At 43.4% G+C, this 21,006-nt stretch overlaps 1 protein-coding gene across 1 annotated transcript in view; it reads left to right on the top strand.

Annotated features, from left to right (window-relative positions):
* The first annotated feature begins 1,569 nt into the window (after positions 1–1,569).
* The window catches only part of CYBRD1 (cytochrome b reductase 1), a 36,704-nt gene continuing 17,267 nt past the window's right edge, over positions 1,570–21,006 (top strand). The window contains exon 1 of the mRNA XM_077447988.1: positions 1,570–1,843. Within this exon, the coding sequence (XP_077304114.1) occupies positions 1,657–1,843 (187 nt within the window). The 5' untranslated portion in view covers positions 1,570–1,656. The remainder of the gene's footprint in view (positions 1,844–21,006) is intronic.

Consider the following 21,006-nt stretch of genomic DNA (forward strand, 5'->3'; position numbering starts at 1 on the left):
TTACCACTGATCACTGTATTAGTGTCACTGCTCCCCAAAAGTGTCAGTTAGTGTCAGAATGTCCACTGCAATATCGCAGTCCTGCTATAAGTCACTGATTGCTGCTACTAATAGTAAAAATAAATAAAATAATTCATAAAAATATCCCATAGTTTGTAGACGCTATAACTTTTGCACAAACCAATCAATATACCCATATTGGGATTTTTTACCAATAATATGTAGCAGAATACATATTGGCCTAAATTTATGAAGAAATTAGATTTTTTTATGGGATATGTTTTAGGCCTGGTTCACACCTATGCATTTTTTAGTGCATTTACAGTTTTTCAGAAACAAACTACAGTCCATTTAACATGGTCTCCTATGGATGTAGTTTACATCTGTGCATTTTATAGAAAGGGCCAGGATTTTTTTTCCGGTTCTATAGACTTTAATGAATCAAAAACATGTATTGAAAAATGCAACCTGCATAGGTGTGAACCAGGCCTTATATCAGAAAGTAAAAAATATTGTTTTTCTTTTTTTTTCAAAATTGTCAATGTTTTTTTGTTTTATAGTGCAAAAACTAAAAACTGCAGAGATGATCAAACGCCACCAAGAGAAAGCTCTATTAGGCTGGATTCACGCTAATGTGTTTTTTGATGCATTTTGCAGAAATGCAGGGACATTTTTAACATGGGTTCCTATGGAACATGTTCACATCAATGCATTTTTGGGCCTCTGCGTTTTTGGAAAGGATCGGGGACTTTTTTTTCATGCAAAATGCAGCGTTTTGCATGTAATATAAGTCAATAGACCTGCATCCAAAACGTAAGTACTGCATTTTTACCGTGTTTTTGCTGCGATTTGTGTTTTGCATTTTTTTTTCTTTTTTTTTCCTTTTTTTTACACTGTATATAACTACACTGAAAAAAAAAACACAAAAATAAAATAAAAATAAAAAAACTCAATACGCGGCAAAAACACAGTAAAAACGCATGTCCAAAAACACGGCAAGCACCGCAAAAAGCACTGCAGAAACGCTCAAAAGCAACATGCATAGATTGAATGAATTGAGCCTTAGTGGGGAAAAAAAGGACAACAACTTTATTTGGGTACAGCGTTGCATGACTGCGCAATTGTCAGCTAATGTAACGCAGTGCCGTATCGCAAAACAAAATTGGCCTGGTCGTGATGGGGGGGGGTAAATCCTCCGAAGGTCAAGAGGTTAAACAATATTTGCACTGTACTGTAATTGTGTTGCCCCTCTTATACATTGTAAAGCGCTGCATAAACTGTTGGCTCTATATAAATCAAGTATAATAATAATAATAATAATTTGCTACTTTTTATTTTGGCCAAAGTTAAGGAAATATGCAGAATCTGTTGCTCCGTAAAAGTCCATTTTGTTGTTTACATCTGAGCAGCGTGTTGAATAAGTGACACTAGAACTTGTAGATGCTTTGGGACCTGAGCCAGGCCAAGGTTGCACAACACATTCTTCCTCTATTATTTTAACACAGAAGACCCAGTGAGTAGAAAAACTGAGTGAATTGGCCCTCCTCCACCCTCCCTGCTTCTCCTCCTTTCTTCCATCACATCAGGGGAGGGAAGGAGGTGTGGGCCTGCTGACTCTTCACAGCCAGTTCACTATCAGAGCATGGGCTGCTGAAGATGGAGGGTTACAAAAGTTTCCTCTTCTTCCTTGTCTCGGCTCTGCTGCTGGGATTTACACTGGTCATCTTTGTCCTGGTCTGGGTGCTGCACTACAGTGATGGGCTGGCATGGGACGCAGACAGTGCGGAATTTAACTGGCACCCTGTATTGATCATCACTGGTTTCATCTTTATCGAAGGCATTGGTATGTGGTGTGTATATGTATGTATGTATGTATAGTCATTTTAGTCAGGGTTATGTATCATACTGCATCATGTAAACAATGGTTTGGTTGTGTGATCTCCCCACAGCTGATTGTGGGATTACAAGTTGGGCTGATAATTAGTATACAAGTGCAACCTTTTCCAAAAAATTATCGGTGATCTTGGACACTTTTAGTACTTCATCTTAAGGCCGGGTTCACACCGCTGCGATGCGGGAACGCCGCGAATCCGCGGCGTTTTCCCGCATCGCATTACTCCTGCCGGCAGTTCACACTGCCCTATGCGGACGGCTGGGAGTGTCAATGATATGTTAATGACACCCCCAGATCCGTCCGCATATCGCAGTGCGATTTGCCGACTCGCACAGGAATCGGATCGCATGGTGTGAACCCCCATGCGATCCGATTCTGTTGCGGACCAAAAAAAGGGTCCCGTGCGAGTTTGCTGCGGGAGCGATGCAAATTCAGCCATACTGTATGGCTGTACTCGCATCGCTACGGAGATCGGATGTGATTTGCGGTGCGAATCACATCCGGATCTCCCCCCGCAGCAGTGTGAACCCAGCCTATACAGAAACTGACGGGGGGGGGGGGGGAGGAATAAAAAATAAATAAATAAATAAATATATATATATATATATATATATATATATATATATATATATATATATATATATATATATATATATATATATATATATATATATATATATATTATATTTTGTCTTTGTATTTATATGTCTCCAATATAAGGGGCATTCCATTCTTAGTTCACACTGGGGGCAGTAAAAGCAGGCAGTAAGGGTGAGCTCCGGCATTTTTGTATACTCCACATACAGAGCCCGCCAGGAAGTCAGCGCAGTGCTGTGCTGCGCTAATCACAGGCAGTGAGACATTGCCCTGATGCGCGGCTGCAGAGATTGGACAATGCCTGTGATTAGCGCAGCGCTGCGCCGACTTCCTGGCGGGCTCTGCATGTGTAGTATGCAAAAACGCTGGAGCTCATCCCTAGCAGGCTGTTGATCAGTGGCTTCTCACCTCCAAATTTCCATGGTGGCCATAGGGGTGATTTAACATTGTGATGATGCTTTGTGTGGCAGCAATTTTAACTCAACATTTGGAGTTTGGCAAGCAGCATTGGCTGTCAAACTCGGGCTGCAGTCACACCTTAAGCCCCATACACACTATCAGATTTTCTGCAGATTTTTGTCTTCAGATGTACCAAAACCATGTAGTGCTAGGGCCTGCCTGATTGCATACAAATTGAAACTCGTAAGGTTTGACCTCATATTACATTGTTTTGGTAAATCTGAAGACAAAAATCAGTAGAAAATCAGATAGTGTGTATGGGGCTTTAGTGTATCATTTTCAGGCAGAAAGTTGCGTGATTTTGTACAGGTCAATGTAAAAAGCAGAAGAAAAAAAAAGCTCCAGAACTTTTTTGAGCTTCAGATGATTTGGAGTGGAGATGTGAACCATTTCCATGGAGAATAATTGATTTTTTTTTTTTTTTTCCTCCTCCAACATCTTGGAGCTTTAGGCTCCAAAACGCTGAGGTATGAATGGGGCCTTACACACAGAAGTCATGATGCAACCATCAGAGCCACACTTGGTTGCGACATGGTCCTAAGTAGGGATAAGCTCAGGCGTGTTTGCATGGAACACGTGCAGAGCCCGCCAGGATGTCGGCGCATTGCTGCGCTAATCACAGGCAGTGAGACATTGCAGCCGCACATCGGGGCAGAGATCAGGCAATGTCTCACTGCCTGTGATTAGCACAGCGCTGCGCCAAATTCCTGGCGGGCTCTGCACGTGTTCAATGCGAACATGCCTGAGCTCATCCCTAGTCCTACGTCACAACCAAGTGTGGCTGTGATGGTTGCATTAAGTTGATTTCATGTAAAATCCCTATTGCGATTGAAGAAAATCCCACTGGGGGTTGAAAAACAGGCATGCAGGATTCAGCAATACTGCCTCCTGAATAGGGATGAGCTCCGGTATGTTCGCATACTCCACGTGCAGAGCCCACCAGGAAGTTGGCGCAGCGCTGCGCTAATCACAGGCAGTGAGACATTGCCCGATCTCTGCAGCCGCACATCGGGGCAATGTCTCACTGCCTGTGATTAGCTGCGCCGACTTACTGGTGGGCAGATAGGACACGTTTGACACTATTTTGGGACCATTGATATTTATACAGCGATCATAGCTAAAAATAGCCACTGAGTTCAGACGCTGAGTTTAGAGGCATTTCAAGCGCCAAACGCTCCTAAGAGCGGTAACTTGCGTTTAGCCGCATTTCGTTTACAGGTGATTTTCCTTTTTGGCCATTTTGGTGAGATTATATATATAATATAATATAGCTAGCAGCCCCTCTCTCTCAGCAATCTTCTTGGACGCGTCATAGGTCCCAGAAGATTGCCTGTTCACTGAGAGAGCGCAGTGCATGCCCAGCCATGAAGCCGCAAGCTGTCACGGCTGGGTGCTCAGTTTCAGTGGCGGTGCCGTGGAGAGGAGCAAGGCTCTGTGCGGCTGCATCGCTGGACCGTGGGACAGGTGAGTGTCTGTTTATTAAAAGTCAGCAGCTACACTTTTTGTAGCTGCTGACTTTTAATAAAGCAACAAAAAGCCTGGAACTCCGCTTTAAGGAAAAAATGCCTCAGCTGCACAGCATAGTGCCCGCATGTGTACAGCCCTGTTCCCCTGGCTGCCTGAGCTCCAAGAGTAGATTTTGTTTAAGCCACAGTTCACGTTATTGCCACTTATCATGTGCTTTGACAGGTCCAAATCGCATGACAAGTCGCACCCTATTGCAGGAAATGAAACAATTCGCACCGGTGTGACGCCAACTTTGCGATGCCACACCGATTTGAAAAAGTAGTTCCTGCACTATTTAGTTTGCACAGATGTCTACCAAGTTGCACCTGAAGTCACACTAACATGTAGCTTTAAATTAGTGCGATTTCAAGTGAAGTCTCACGATTTCATAGCCGCATTCAATGTGAAGCAGGTCTAATTCCTAGGGTTCAGCTATAACAACTCAAGCTGCCAATAACAAACGCCCAAATGAACTGCTCCTGAAGGTTATGTCAGGGTGGTGCTTTTAGCAGTCTTTATTGGAGGTGCAGTGTACCATAATGTAATCTGTTATAATGTAATTATCAAACTAATAGAATACTTATTTAAAAAGACTTTAGTGGAGCATTCCTCGAACCCACAAGTGATATGGGGGCTCCAGAGTGCAGTAGTGGCCCTCCAAGGCCCAGCACAACATGCATCAGACTAATGGCACGTACACACAATCGGAAATTTGGCTAGCAAAAGACAGATGAGAGCTTTTGGTCGGAAAATGCGATCGTGTGTATGCTCCATCGGACTCTTGCTGGCCAAATTTCGGGCAAAAGATTGAGAGCATTTTCCAAATTTTTCAATTGAAAAAAATTCCTGTGCGGAATTACGTTCGTGTGTATGCAATTCTGACGCGCAAAAACTCACGCATGCTCAGATTCAATTACGAGACGGAAGCTATTGGCTACTGGCTATTGAACTTCCTTTTTTTAGTCCCGTCATACATGTTGGACGTCACCGCGTTCTTGACGGTCAGAATTTGGTGTGACTGTGTGTATGCAAGACAGCTTGAGCAAAATCCCCAATTCCATCGGGAAAACTATCAGAGCTTTTTCCGACCAAAATTCCAATCATGTGTACGCAGCATTAGGCTACTTTCACACTGAGGCAGTTTTCAGGCATTTTAGCGTGAAAAAAAAGCGCCTGAAAACTGCCTACCCAGTGTGAAAGCCTGATTGCTTTCACACTGGGGGGTGCGCTTGCGGGACAAGAGAAAAAGTCCTGCAAGCAGCATCTTTGGGGTGGTGTGGGAGTGCTGTATACAGCACTCCTCAATTGCCCTGCCCATTGGCAACACAGGCCAATAGCGGAGGTTAAAAGCGCATCGCTAGCACCCAAAAAGCATTGCTAAAATTACAATAAAGTGGCGCTTTACCGCTAACGAACCCTCCGCCCCAGTGTAAAAGTACCCTTACAAAGTATTCCAAGCTTTCTAATGTGGGGTACACACTATAAGAAAATCGGGCGAACAATCATCCGTTTTTTTTTGTTTTTTGTTTTTTTTTTCCCTCGTTGTTTCACAGCAAATCGGAACCGATGAACGAAAATTCATACAAAAATTATTGTTTTTTTTTTCCTGATCATGCACAGTCTTTCTTTTCTGATTTTTTTTTTATTTTTTTATTTTTTTTCTTGTATGAAAACTGTACACATTAAACGAAAATCGTTCATTCTGTTCCCGTATGAGAAATTTGGGCTTTTGGGAATTTTTGTAAGCAAATTCGGAATCGGCTGTCAAAAGTTGTCTACACACTATACGAAAATTCTTTGAACGAAAATGTTTTCTTCTAGTGTGTATGACCCTTAACACGTCTGTTGAAGGCTCTCAGCTTTCAGGGCCGAGTGTCCACCAATATTAATACAATATTTTCCAGCAGGTTCCTAAACAGTAAAGTTGCAATGGTTTTCTATGTGCGACTTCCATCAGCACAGAGCAGTCCCTTTCCTGGGATAGGAGCACAGAGCTCTGGGTAATTTAATTTCCACACCACAGCAACATCTGGCAGGAAATGGCAACTCTGAGTAGAACAGTAAATCTTTGTTGCAGATGAGCTGGAATATTTGCTTTTACAAATGCAGTTCATGTGCTTATTTGGGTCCGAATTTTGTTAGTTCAGCCCTGTTGGGCTTGTTAAAGAGAAGCTGTCATGTCATCTGTTATTTCGCACAGGCGGGGCTCCAAAACAAACGAAATGCTGCTACAGCATCACAAACCGTGATTTGTCTGCATCGGCTTTGACACGTGACAAGTGTTTGGTAACAAAGACCAGTGCGTAGAATGCAATAACTTGCAACAGCCAATCAGCATCCTTATTTCTTTGTTCTGACTAATGTGAACTGTTAAATCTGGCTGCCAAAGGTTACTGCGTTTTCCCATCATCATTGCTGTTTGCAATGCCTGATAATAATATAATATAATAATTGTATTGTGGATGGAACAATAAGGCTGGATTCACACCTAGGCAATTTTAGTGCTTTTTGCATTTTGCAGATTTGCACTACAGAACGTGTTCCATAGGAAACCATGTTAAACGGACTCTAGTGAAAATCTGCAAAATGCAAAAAGCACTAAAACCACATAGGTGTGAATCCAGCCTAACAGCATGTCTTCTTAAGACTCATTTCACACTGAGGCAGTTTTCAGGCATTTTAGCGCTAGAAATAGCACCTGTAAAGCGCCTGAAAACTGCCTCCCATGCCGCCCGAATGTAAAAACCTGAGTGCTTTCACACTGGGACAGGGCACTTGCGGGACGTCAGAAAATGGCCTGCAAGCAGAATCTTTGGGGTGGTTTGGGGGTCGCTGTATACAGCGCTCCCAAAACGCCCCTGCCCATTGCAATGATGGGCAGGGGTTCTGAAGCTTCTGAACAGTGATTCGGAAGCGCCACAACACATGCGTTTTTAGCCCCTTCTGCAGCCCCTAGTGGAGAGTGAAAAGCACCACTTAAAGAGGAAGTAAACCCTTCCAAACAACTTGGACCTATAGGTAAGCCTAGATTAAGGCTTACCTGTAGGTCCAAGCAATATCTCCTAAACCTATATGGTTTAGGAGATATTTGCCCGAAAATGGGCACCGCTGTCTACGGCGCATGCGCCGTAGACAGCGGCGCGCATGCGCACTAAATGCGGCAAATCCAAGAATGGATTTGCCAAATTTGTCGACTCCCGTGCGCATGCGCGGGAGTGACGTCATCGCGGCTTCGCCGAGTGGCAGCGGCGGAGCTGCGAGACGCGACTCCCGTGCGCATGCGCGGGAGTGACGTCATCGCGGCTTCGCCGCTGTCATTGGTCGGAGCTGCGAGACGCCACCAGCAAGATGGACGCGGCGGACTACAGGGATCAGCGGCGACTTCGCTGGCTCCTGTGTCAGGTAAGTGACACATAATGAGCTACTATGCGATGCATAGTAGTCCATTATGCTTTACCTTTGCAGGGAAAAAAAGAGGAAGTAAACCCATCAGGGTTTACTTCCTCTTTAACCACTTGACGCCCGCCCTATAGCAGAAACACGGCGGCATAGTGGTTTCAAAATCCTGACCGGACGTCATATGACGTGATCAGGATTTTGAGCCGCTGCACGCATCGCGGCGATCGTTGTTGCAGGGTGTCAGTCTGACACCCCGCAACTACGATCTCGGTAAAGAGTCTCAGATGGAGACTCTTTACCACATGATCAGCCGTGTCCAATCATGGCTGATCACAGTGTAAATAGGAAGAGCCAGTGATCGGCTTTTCCTCAGTCACGTCTGTCAGACGCGAGTAGAGGAGAGCCGATCGGCTGCTCCTGATGGGGGGTCTGTGCTGACCGATTATCAGGGCAGCCCCCCCCCCCCCCAGGATGCCCACAATGGACCACTAGGGATGCCATTAGACCACCAGGGATGCCCAGCACCAGGTATTCCACCCTAGACCACCAGGGATGCCAATCAGTGCCCACAATGGGCATCACTGATTGGCATGCATTATTGTTTGGCACTGGCATCCATCAGTACAGTATAATACAATGCCGCCTATCAGTGCCCATCTGTGTCGCCTATCCATGCCCATCTGTGCCACCTATCCATGCCGCCTATCAGTGCCCATCTGTGTCGCCTATCAGTGCCACCTATCAGTGCTCATCCATGCCGCCTATCAGTGCCACATATCAGTGTCCATCAATGCCACCTCATCAGTGCCACTTCATTGGTGCCTCCTCATCGGTGCCCATCAGTGCAGCCTAATCAGTGCCCATCAGTGAAGGAGAAAACGTACTTATTTACAAAGTTTTGAAACTGAAACAAAAAAAAACATATTTGAAAGCTCAAAATTGGTCTGGGCAGGAAGGTGTTTAAGTGCCCTGTATTGAAGTGGTTAAACAGCCGTAAAGCGCTAAAACGAGCTGTGCGTTACCACTAACGCACGGGCGGCCCCAGTGTGAAAGGGGTCTTAGTATGTCGTAATTGGGGGAAATTTAGTAAAACTGGAGCACTCAGAATCTGGTTTCAGCTGTGCAGAGTAACGCTTGCTTTGACAAAAAAACCTGGAAGCTGATTGGTTTCTATGCAGAGTTGCACCAGGCTTTACACTCTCCAGTTTTACAGTGCCTTGCAAAAGTATTCACCCCCCAGTCCTGACTGATGAAAAACATCCTCGTGTTGTTCTTTGGGTGATGTGATGTGTTGGGTTTGCGCCAGACGTATGGTTTTCTTTGATGGCCAAAAAGTTCAATTTCAGTCTCATCAGACCAGAACACATTCCTCCATACATTTTGAGAGTCTCCCACATGCCTTTTTGCAAACTCAAAATGTGCCATTTTGTTTTTGCTGAAAGTAATGGCTTTCTTCTTGCCACTCTGCCATAAAGCCCAACTCTATGGAGCGTATGCAGCTTATTATTGTCCTATGTACAGATACTCCAGTCTCTGCTGTGGAACTCTGCAGCTCTTCGAGGGTTACCTTAGGTCTCTGTGCTGCCTCTCTGATTAATGCTCTCCTTGCCCAGTCCGTGAGTTTTGGTGTGCGGCCGTCTCTTGGCAGGTTTGCTGTTATGCCATGTTCTTGCCATATGGTTAGGTTAGATTTGATGGTGCTCCTAGGGATCATCAAAGATTTGGATATTTTTTATAACCTAACCCTGACTTGTACTTCTCAACAACATTGTGCCTTACTTGTTTGGAGAGTTCCTTGGTCTTCATGGCCGTGTTTGGCTAGTGGTGCCTCTTGCTTATGTGTTGCAGCCGCTGGGGCCTTTCAAAAAGGTGTGTGTATATGTAATGACAGGTCATGTGACACTTAGATTGCACACAAGTGGACATCATTTCACTAATTATGTGACTTGTGAAGGAAATTGGTTGCACCAGAGCTTTTTATGGGCTTCATTACTTAGACCCCTTTCGCACTGGGGCGTTTTTCAGGCGCTTTAGCGTTAAAAAAAGCGCCCCTGTAAAGCGCTTGAAAGAAGCCTCATCTGCAATCCCAATGTGAAAGCCCAAGTGCTTTAAGAGTCCTTTCACACTGTCAGCGCCCAAAAAATGCTCATAAAGCGGCACTTAAACTAAAAACATCTTTTGAGCACCAGTGGGGCGCTTTTAACCCCTGCTAGTGGCCAAATAAAGTGTTAAAAGCACCCACAAAGCGCTGCTGTGAAAAGCATTTTGCAGGCGATTCCCATTGATTTCAATGTGAAGGCACGCTTTAGGAGCGGTGTATTCACCGCTCCAAAAGCGCTGCAAAGAAGCTACTTGCAGGACTTTTTTTGACGCCCTGCCAGCGCAGTGCCTCTGTGTGAAAGCACTTGGACTTTCACATTGGGATTGCAGTTGCGGCTTCTTTCGGGCGCTTTTTTTATTTTTTATTTTTTTTTTAAGCTAAAGCCCCAGTGTGAAAGGGATCTCAGTGTGAAAGCACTCGGGCTTTTACATTGGGATTGCAGATGAGGCTTCTTTCAAGCGCTTTACAGGCGCTTTTTTAGCCCTAAAGTGCCTGAAAAACGCCCCAGTGTGAAAGGGGTCAAAGGGGGTGAATACATACGCACATGCCAATTATCATTTTTTTTTTTTTTTCTGAAAAATACTCTTATGTATATATTTTTCTAATTTTACTTCACCAACTTAGACTACTGTGTTCTGATCCATCACATATAATTCAGATTAAAAAAACATTGAACTAAAGGCTGTAATGTAACAAAATAGGTAAAAAGCCAAGGGGGTGAATACTTTTGCAAGGCACTGTAGCACCCTCAACATGCTAAGAACTTTCATTCTAGTTCTTAATAATGCTGAAAAATAAAATTCAACTGTTATTCATTGCAGATCTTTCGTAACTCCAACATTGCAACTTACTGCACTCAAAGCTATAATTTTTTTTTATTTTGTATCTCTTTCACGCTTCGAAAATGTATTTGAAACGTTTATTTGAGTGTGTAAATATTTCACTGGTTTATGTGAAATATGAGAGATGAGCATTGAATACCAAAATAATTTTGTACCGTTCTAGCATGAGTTAGCAGAATTCTTTCCCATTTGTCAGCTGTCATTGCAGTTTGGCTGACTTCACGGCAAGATGTTGTGAAACCTCTACTAGTTTATTGCTTCAACAGACTACCCTCAGTATAAACTATATTACCAAAAGTGTGTATATACACTATACTACACACTGATACAAGGGATAATGGCGTTTGATTCAACAGTTAATATGCACTATATTACCAAAAGTATTGGGACACCTGCCTTTACACACACTTGAACTTTGATGCCATCCCAGTCTTAGTCCGTAGGGTTCAATATTGAGTTGGCCCACCCTTTGCAGCTATAACAGCTTCAACTCTTCTGGGAAGGCTGTCCACAAGGTTTAGGAGTGTGTCTATGGGAATGTTTGACCAGTCTTCCAGAAGCGCATTTGTGAGGTCAGGCACTGACGTGGACAAGAAGGCCTGGCTTGCAGTCTCCACTCTAATTCATCCTAAAAGTGTTCTATCATACATGTCTTTATGGACCTTGCTTTGTGCACTGGTCCAAATCATTTGGTGGAGGTGGGATTATGGTGTGGGGTTGTTTTTCAGGGGTTGGGCGTGGCCCCTTAGTTCCAGTGAAGGAAACTCTTAAGTCGTCTGCATACAAAGACATTTTGGGCAATTTCATGCTCCCAACTTTGTGGGAACTGTTTGGGTATGGCCCCTTCCTGTTCCAACATGACTGTGCACCAGTGCACAAAGCAAGGTCCATAAAGACATGGATAAGAGAGTTTGGGGTGGAGGAACTGGACTGGCCTACACAAAGTCCTGACCTCAATCCGATAGAACACTTTTGGGATGAATTAGAGCAGAATCCCCCTGAGGAAGCCACGTGAAGCTGTGGCGTAACACGTAGGGGAGGGGTAACAGGACGACATGGTGCCTGGATCTAGTGTGGAGACAGACACATGCGGCTTGTGCAGTGTCACGGACATGTTTAATCAAATTTTAAGCATGTATAGTGTGGTGCGCTGGGAGCGTTTCAAAAATGTGGGTACATTTTCTTAACTTTTTATAAAGATGGATTGATTTTATGGTACAAGCACTATTGACGTTTTTCCTTTGCATAAGCCATTTGATGAGGCTGACATAGGTAGTCTAGGTAGCTAGAGGTGAGAAGAAGAAGGGAGAAGGATTTTTGTGGAAATTGAGAGAAGGAAGGAAGAGGGGAAACCGAATAAGGACATCTGGTGATTGTTCCCCTTCGGTATCCCCAGACAAAACCCTGAACTAAATTGTAAATGGCAATAATCCACATGTAGATCTTTTAGTTGTATTGGTCCTAACAAATAACGTTCTTAAAGAGGGATTCCACCAAAAAAAAAAATATTAAAAGCCAGCAGCTATAAATACTACAGCTGCTGACTTTTAATAAATGGACACTCGCCAGTCCCGGGTTCCAGCGATGCCGAGGCCGATTGATCGCTCGGCCCTCGGCTGCTGCCGCCACCATTCTAGGTGAGGGAATCAGGAAGTGAAGCGAATCGGCTTCACTTCCCGGTTCCCTACTGCGCATGCGCGAGTCGCGTCGCGCAATAGGAAATCTCTGCGCTGTCACTGGGACCCGTGTGTGTCCCAGCAGACAGCGCGGCAGGGCAGGAAAGTCTAGACTCCCACGGAAGTCTATGCCCGGAAGTGGGTGTAAATACCTGTCTTTGACAGGTATCTCCACCCCCCTCCCCCCTGAAAGGTGTCAATTGTGACACCGGAGGGGGGGAGGGATCCGATCAGCAGAGGTTCCACTTTAGGGTGGAATCCCGCTTTAAGTATAATGTAGACATCTAAACAGTATCAAAAAGAGAGTTCTCTTTGAGATAGGTTTTAAAAGGTGGATAGGTATGGTTAACCATGGACAGGTTTTGTGCTTGAAATGAGACCCTTTTTCAGGAAATGAGAAGGAAGGTGAATTTAAGTAGGTTTTTTTTCTGAAGATGTCAAACCACATTTGATAAAGGATGACCAGCTTTTTTGAATTTATTGGACCATGTATGTTGGATCATGGCATCCAATTTTTCTTGACACAGCAGGGTTTTGAGATCAAAATGAAAAAAGGAAGGAGCGCTAGAACCGCAGCTATTGCGATATGGAAATGGTTCTAATGTGCAGGTGTGCCAATAGGCAAAGTTCATTCACTGCTGAAACCAGACCAAGGTTTAGGTGTTCTGATCTGTATCAGTGTGGACAGCCAGCTGTGGAGAGCAGAAGCGACTCTATGGATATGGGTGCGAGAGGAGCAGCGCCGCTCTGAGTGCAGTATGTCAGTTAAAATTCAATGTTTATTAAAAGTAAGATCAACTCGCATTTTGGTGACATATAATGTGCATGGCATAAGTAGCTTGGGCTCCTGTAGTCCAGCTGGGCAGCAGTGGTGGTCAGCAGTTCCCAAGGCTCTGAGACGGTCACACAACAAGCACGTTATCGGTGATGGATGGGAGGCATGATCAAGCTCGCGTTTTGGAGCATGCGTGCTCCTTCATCAGGCATATAAATGATGAACACATGTTTGCATGCTCTGAACACGAGCGTCTTCCGAATATATCTCTCCCCCCCCCCCCCTCTCTCCCCCCCCCCCCCCCCCCCACATTTTTGAGCTAAGGAAAAGTTAGAAAAACTTCTGCCAGATGGATAATAAATTAAAAGGTTAATGTGTAGTGTTTATCGCCCCTTAAAAATCAAACTGTTGGTACTGTGCGTGTTACAAAGAAGCAAATCAAAATAATTTATGTCCATTGAACGATTTTATCATTTGAAATTCAGTCATTAAACCCTTGTACTGCAGGGCCAGCCCCAATGCAAACAAAGACTTGTTAGTTTTCCGGAGTTCATCTTTAACAAATGTTTAGGTAAGATATCAGGCCTTGACATCTTTCCAGAATTGTAGGATTTCTGGGTTTTCAAACAGCAAACTTGAGACAATGAATTTACCTTCATAGTTGAACCACTAATACCTCCACCTAAGGCCGCGTACACACGGGCGGACTGTCTGCCCAACTTAGTCCGCTGAACAGTGTTTCAGCGGACAATCCGCTCGTGTGTGGGCTTCAGCGGACTTTTTCAGCGGACAGTCTGACGAACAAAGTCTTACGGAATTTCCGTAAGACAGTCCGTTCAAACTTGGTTTTGTCCGTCCAAACTTGGTTTCAGCGGACAGTCCGCTCGTGTGTAGGCAAGTTGGACGGACTAAGTATGGCGCATGCTCAGAAAGGGTTTACACGGCTGAAGGTTGCATTGCAGTGTATAGGACGTAGTTTTTCTAGTCCCGTCGTACGTGCTGTACACGTCATCACGCACGCTTTCAGCGGACTGTCTGCTCATCGTGTGTGGTCAAGTCCGTTCATGCTAATTTTGAACGGACTGTCTGTCGGATTGTCTGCCGAACTTAGTTGGGCAGACAATCCGCCCGTGTGTACGCGGCCTTAGGCAACAAGAGCACCACTACTGACTTAGACTTTGCAACTGATATTGTACACAGTCACAAAGTCTCCTTTTAGCTTGGCTGTGTGAGCATTAGCCAGACAGCAATGGGCTTATACACTGTTGGGGCTGGGCTCAGCCCTTCCTTCTCTGAGCTGGTCGCTCAGCTGTTGGCTAATTGCCAGCACTTTTCTCTCCACAGTGACTCAGCTGTTGGTGATCTGCTTGTCAGTCCTGCCTAATTAAAGCGGTCCAGCTCACTTCATCTCTGCCGTCAGTCACATCTCTGAGACTTTCTCCTGCGTTCCTGTTGAAGACTTGCTAGGCTGATGTCCCTTCTGGCTCCTGATCCTGCTTGCTATACTATTACGTTGATCTCTGGCTCTCTGACATTGGCTGACTACCAGATCTGGTTACTTAATGCTGGCTATGTATTGACTACGCTTACTGTTTACCCTTTTATTATTATTAAACAAGTGTGATTGTACTTCTGTCTTGGTCTGATTCATGGTTTCTGACAGACACCTGATATAGCTAATATACAGTATACGCCTACAGTTCAGGTACCTGGATCATGACCTCGCATTGGTTATTGTTTTAGAACAACACAGGTCTTAGGAATGGACGTGCCTTTTAAAGTGGATGTAAACACGATTCATAAAATTTGACCTGGGCACATATATCTGCAGTGTTTTCTTATCTCTCTTCAAAGCACTATGTCCCGTAGATTTCTCCTGCTCCGTTCTTCTGTTGTCAGGAGTTATCAGGTTAGTTCTCGTCACAGGATATAAAAGCAGCCCGAGTTTTGTGTTGGGGAGGATGCTATAAATTAGCAGAAAGCTGCGCTATTCAACAAACAGCTCTGAAAGTCTCTACTTATGAAGGGAGTGGGTGTGTGCCTTTCCTCCAATCATCAGCTGTCTTGGCTGTATTCACTGTAGTGCTGAACAGGAAGAGAAAATCAGCTAACACGATCTGAACTTTCTAAAGAATATATAAAGCTGAAGACAGCAGATACACAAGTAAAACTTATGTAGGGAGATTTGTTTCATCTCTGTGTATCATCTGAGGCTGTTCACTTCACTGGGTATGTGTGAGGGTTTACATCCACTTTGTAAAGTTAATGTTGGGTAAAAGAAATAGGCAGTGCAAATCTGCACTACTTAAACATTTTCTAGGTTTTATCTCTTTAAAAATGTTTACTACAGAAAAATACCTATTGATTTAGCCTGAAACCCAGTGGCGTCCTAACTTTTTTTATTATTGACTGACACCACCACCTCTGCTGCACTGAATTTCCATGCAGCGTTTTCATTCAGGGATCTCCCCTGCTGGACTATAGAACTTCACATATCTCTGTCCCTCTCTACATGCTCAAATTCAATTCTTTCCCAGGAATACCGTTGCCTTGACTTCCAAGAGCATAACCACACACATGCAGGGAAAGCGTTCCTTGGATAATTGTAGTAGTTCTATGGTCATGTCTACAATTTACCCTCTTGACGCTGGTGCCTCCCAGCCCTTTAAGGGGTTTAAGATGCCTGGAGGCAGGGCGGGTTTATGATCATGTAACCACCGTGATTGACTGTCACAGCGGTCACGTGATTGGGAGCTTTCCATTAGCCACCAGTAACTGTCCACTTATGTTGAGAAAAATAACATTCCCCTATGTGTGATCAATGTAAATTGCAGAGATGTTAACAAACTTTGTTGCAGATTCCTACCTTTGGTTATTCTGAAGAAATAGCTGGTTGTTTCTCTGTCCATGTAGAAAGTGAATGGGATTGGGAGTGATTTTATAAATATCAGTTAGCTGCAGCACTTGCAGGGTTCAAATGAGGAAATTGGTGGGCTCTGTATCCCTGTAGATGTGATTTCACTTTGGGAGTATCTCACCATACTCCCACATTCATTTCAAATCACCGGCTATATGCGGCAACAGCATTGTCCCGATTTCGGGGGCGATTTTAAATATTCAACTGTGCATGAACCCACACTGATATCTGTCAATTGCCCCCGAAGTAGGACAGTATTGCCGGTTTGAAATCGTGCAAGTTAAAACTGGCCCTTATTGTGTACCTGGGCTAAATTACATTTTTGCTGCAGGGGATGCCCAAAATCTGACTTGTAGTGCAGACTACAAAAAAATACAGGGAAAATCAGTGAGACAATCACACAAGCAGGTAATGACATATCTCGGGGGGGCATGTGTAATTGGCTCATTGATTTTCCCAGAAGTCTGCCCTACAAGTCAGATTTTGGGCATCCCCTGCAGCAAAAATGTAATTTAGACCAGGTACACAATAAAGGCTGGTTTTAACTTGCACGATTTCAAACCGGCAATGCAGTCCTACTTCGGGGGCAATTGACAGATATCAGTGCGGGTTCATGCACAGGTTGCTATATTGCACTGTATTTGACAGAAAATTACAGTGCTGCAGATTGAAAGTTAAAGGTAATGTTTAATAACCTTTGATTACAAAATAATTTGTTTAGCAATATGCTATATTATCATTTGCATTTTTTCCCCAACATAAGTGGAGTTACCCTTTAAAGGATCCCTTCTCCCAACAGCTGCAGCCTGGTAGTGATGATATAAGGTACAATGAAAGTTGTTTCACACTACAGGGAGGTAAAAGGAAAATAGTAATCCTGGAAAATAATCAAGTGGGTAAGAGGGAGGTTTGGGTGGAAATTTTGCCTTTTACTAATCCTTTAAATAGTTAATGGTCCCTAATAATGCTCTTGGTTTGCAATGGGTCCCCATCACTTGTAATTGTAAATGATCACACTGGAAAGCAACACATTCCATGTAAAAATAGAAATGAAAGGAAAAACATTTTTGTATAGATATATAAAAAAAAAAAACAGTATAAATAGCCCCACCCTCCCATTTTTTAATAAGTGATCACCTTCCCTCTGTTGTCAGCTGCATAAGAGCTGGAGAGAGCAGAAGCAGCAGCAGCACGCTGATCTTCCCAGTGAATGGCTGTGTAGAGGGGGCATTTCAGGACAAGTATGATCATTGGAGAAGAGCAGGCTGAGTTCCCAGCACATCTAGAGAATTGACCATAGTATGTTCTCCTGGTTAGTGCGGTCAGTTTTTAACAGGAAAGCAGAGGGACTGGCCCGGAACACCAGGGATTTCACACAAAGGAAACAATACAAAGAGAACAGGATACTTTCTCATACAAGTACACTGTACAGCAGGCACGTGAGGAATATGAATTATTGGGGGTAACACGCTTTAAAAATATGCCAATGTGAAGAGATGAACCAAATACAGACCATTAGTAAGATGTGAGAACAGGTATGACCTACAGTGAGGTCATCAAGATGTATCTTTATTTCTAGGCCTTACAAGTGTATGTTGAAATGGGTTTTCCCATCAGAAAGCACAACTTCTGAATTGATGGCTGGTATCATCTAGTTATTAGTAGAGACCGGACAGGAAAACCAGTCTTATGTTCTTTTTTACTCCTTGCTGAAAGTGTGTCAATATTTATCTAAAGCAAATGATCAAAAGAGAACAATGCATGCTACAATCGCAATTGTTCTTATTTATAGTCTCCAAAAAGTAGTATCTAAATAAATCTCTGTTGTGAATTCTCCTTGTAACAATATACGATGTCTCAATAACTACTGGCCCTAGTCCATTATCTGGGTTGTTTGTAGTCCTACCTGATCCCAGGACTAGAAACACGCCGGATATATCAACCTATCAATAGACAATTGGTCTGAATAATAATAATAATAATAATAATAATGTTAAAGATTAGTTAAAATTTTCAATAGGCTTTTGTCGAAGGAAACTCCATAGAACTACTGCATAGGAATGAACGGGAACTTTTTTTTCTTTGCACTTTCATTGGAAAGTATGTTTACATAGTAAATGGCACAACTGTTGACATAAAAGATTATCTTCTGATTATTGTGAAGGTTAAAAAAAAAAAAAAAATCACCAAACTTTACATTAAGTTGAAGTAAGTGCTATTCTATGCTCGGGGATACCATAGGGACAATAATGATCCTCTCTAACCATCAGATGTGTTGATATTGCTCACACTGATTTTTCGGGGTTGGGAAAAAACGTTTGCTACCTAGCCATTCCTTCCCTACTAAACCCACAACAGTAAAATCAGTCTGTATATGCAGTAAAGAATACGTTATCCACTTCCCACCCTTATAACTTATATGGCGACAAGGTGGCACTGCTGTACCGGATCACGTACCTAATGCATGATTCGACAGTTCTGGGTCTGGGGAACGCAAGCGTGCCGCCGCACTGCTCCCTCTGATTTTACACAGTGGGAACCAATCATCCAGCACAGAGGCAGAGCGGCGGTCTGCCTATGTAAACGAGGCAGAACGTCTGTCAGTAGGGAAGGCATGGATCTTGTGTTCCTGCATTGCGGGGACAAGGGTCCATGTTTTCCCCTAGTAAAAGCACCTCCCACACAGTACACTAAAACATTAGTCAGGCACACGGTTAACCCTTTGATCGCCTCTGATGTTTAGCCCCTTCCCAGCCCATGTCATTAGTACAGTGAGTGTGCATATATTTAGCATTGATCACTGTATTAGTGTCAGTTAATATCCGACTGTCCACCGCAATATTGCAGTCCCGCTATACATTGCTGATACATTGCTATCTGCCCATTACTAGTAAAAAACACAATAAAAATATCCCATAGCTTGTAGGTACTATCACTTTTATGCAAACCAATCAATACCAGTAGCAGAATACATATTGGCCTAAATTGATGAAGAAATTTAGTTTTTTTTTTTTTCTTTTTTTTTGATTGGATGTTTTTTTATAGCAGAAAGTAAAAAATATTTTTTTCAAAATATTTGTCTTTTTTTTTTTTTTTTTTGCCCAAAAAAAACTCAGATGTGATCAAATCCCACCAAAAAGCTCTATTTGTGGGAAAAATTAATCATGATTTATTTGGGTACAGTGTCGCAGGACCGAGCAATTGTAAGTTATGCAGTGCCGTGTTGCAAAAAAATCAAAAAATGGCCTGGTCATGGAGGGGGGTAAATCTTCTGGAGCTGAAGTGGTTAAACTCACATTGTGGATGAAGGATGTTTGATCCTGTCTTGTCTTATCTGATCTTCCTGTTCTCTTCTTCCACTATCCCCTAATCATTTCCTGATAGTACAGAGCTAGGGGACAAGCGGATCATGCTCAGTTTGGTGTGTATTGCTAGAGAGGACTTTTTTCTTGGAAGAGTGCATGTAATCAGCGCAGGACCAATCTGTACTGTCCAGACAGAGGGTCAGGGGTCCTGCAGCCTCATAGGACAATCAGAGGAGAATGAAAACTCCTCCTACAAGCTTTAACCAGACACTGCTAGAAGTCACAAGACTGCTATATACTGCTCATGATAAAGGAGACAGATTTCCATGATCTGTGTACTGTAGGAGATCAGATATTGTGAATGCAAGCTCCTGGGTTTAGTAACACTTTCATTTAAAACAAAATTTAAAGGAAGGTATTTGAACAGCAGTGATTCTGTACATTGAGTAAATTTCACAAGAGTCAACATTGGGCCCCACGCTACAAGTAATATTCTTAGGAAGATATCTGCCCATTTGTGGCCATCTCAAGAAGACAATGTACTACGTGAAATACAAAGGTAAACTATTGGTGACCCCCCTTCTTCTTCAGTGTTGTTTGGCTATCTCTGGCTTCAAAATTCTTATTTTCATTGACTAGGAACAAGCATACAGACTCCTGATCTGCACACTTGTTTCATTGTAATATAAATCTATAAATGCAGGCGGTTTACAACTTTGTTGTGGATTAAGGCATGCGCATTAACACATTCTGTTGCATGTTACTGCTTGCTGCATTGAGTGATATTTAAAGGTTTGCATTTTTTTTTTTTTAAATAACAATTATGTTATACTTACCTGCTTTGTGCAGTGGATTTGCACAAAGCAGCCCCGATCCTCTTTTCGAGTCCCCTGTCGGTGCTTCTGGCTCCTCCCCCTTGACCAATGCCCCCAATAGCAAGCCAATTGCTATGGGGACACTGTTGCGTGCCCCATACTATGCATCCATAAGACACATCCTCATTGATTCCATTGGCTGTTCCAATGGCTCCCACTGCTGTCCAATCCAATGAGGAGAGGGAGTCCTGGGATAGCCAAAACTCTTGTGAATGCATGAAGATAAAAAACCTTCAGCCTTTACAACCACTTTAATGCAGCCCATTCATTTAGAAGGGCTTTCTAAAGCACCAAAGCACACCAAGAATGTGCATCACTGTTTTTAGAATTCCAGCGCACCACATCCCATAGTAGTGTGTTACAGTGCCTTGTGGTCAACTGCAACACGGGTGCATTGGGTGTTGTTCAGAATGAATTGCACCATAGCGCACTAACATTCATAACATGCTCTGTGGCAATGCTCACTTTATCGCAACACAACTGTGTGAATTTGGCAATTTGGCCTAAGCTTTTGGATCGGCATAACAGACAGGCAATTAGCAATTTCAAGGGGAGAACTCGGCAATAACGTACAGTACATGTTTTTTTTTCTGTAACGGAGTCCTTTAATTCACAAAATTCATTATTTGAAAATTGCATTCGATTTACACACTTCTTTAC

The sequence above is a fragment of the Lithobates pipiens genome, unplaced genomic scaffold, assembly GCF_037356315.1.
Source record: "Lithobates pipiens isolate NorthernLeopardFrog02 unplaced genomic scaffold, aLitPip1_a1.2 Scaffold_22, whole genome shotgun sequence".
Classification (NCBI taxonomy): domain Eukaryota; kingdom Metazoa; phylum Chordata; class Amphibia; order Anura; family Ranidae; genus Lithobates; species Lithobates pipiens.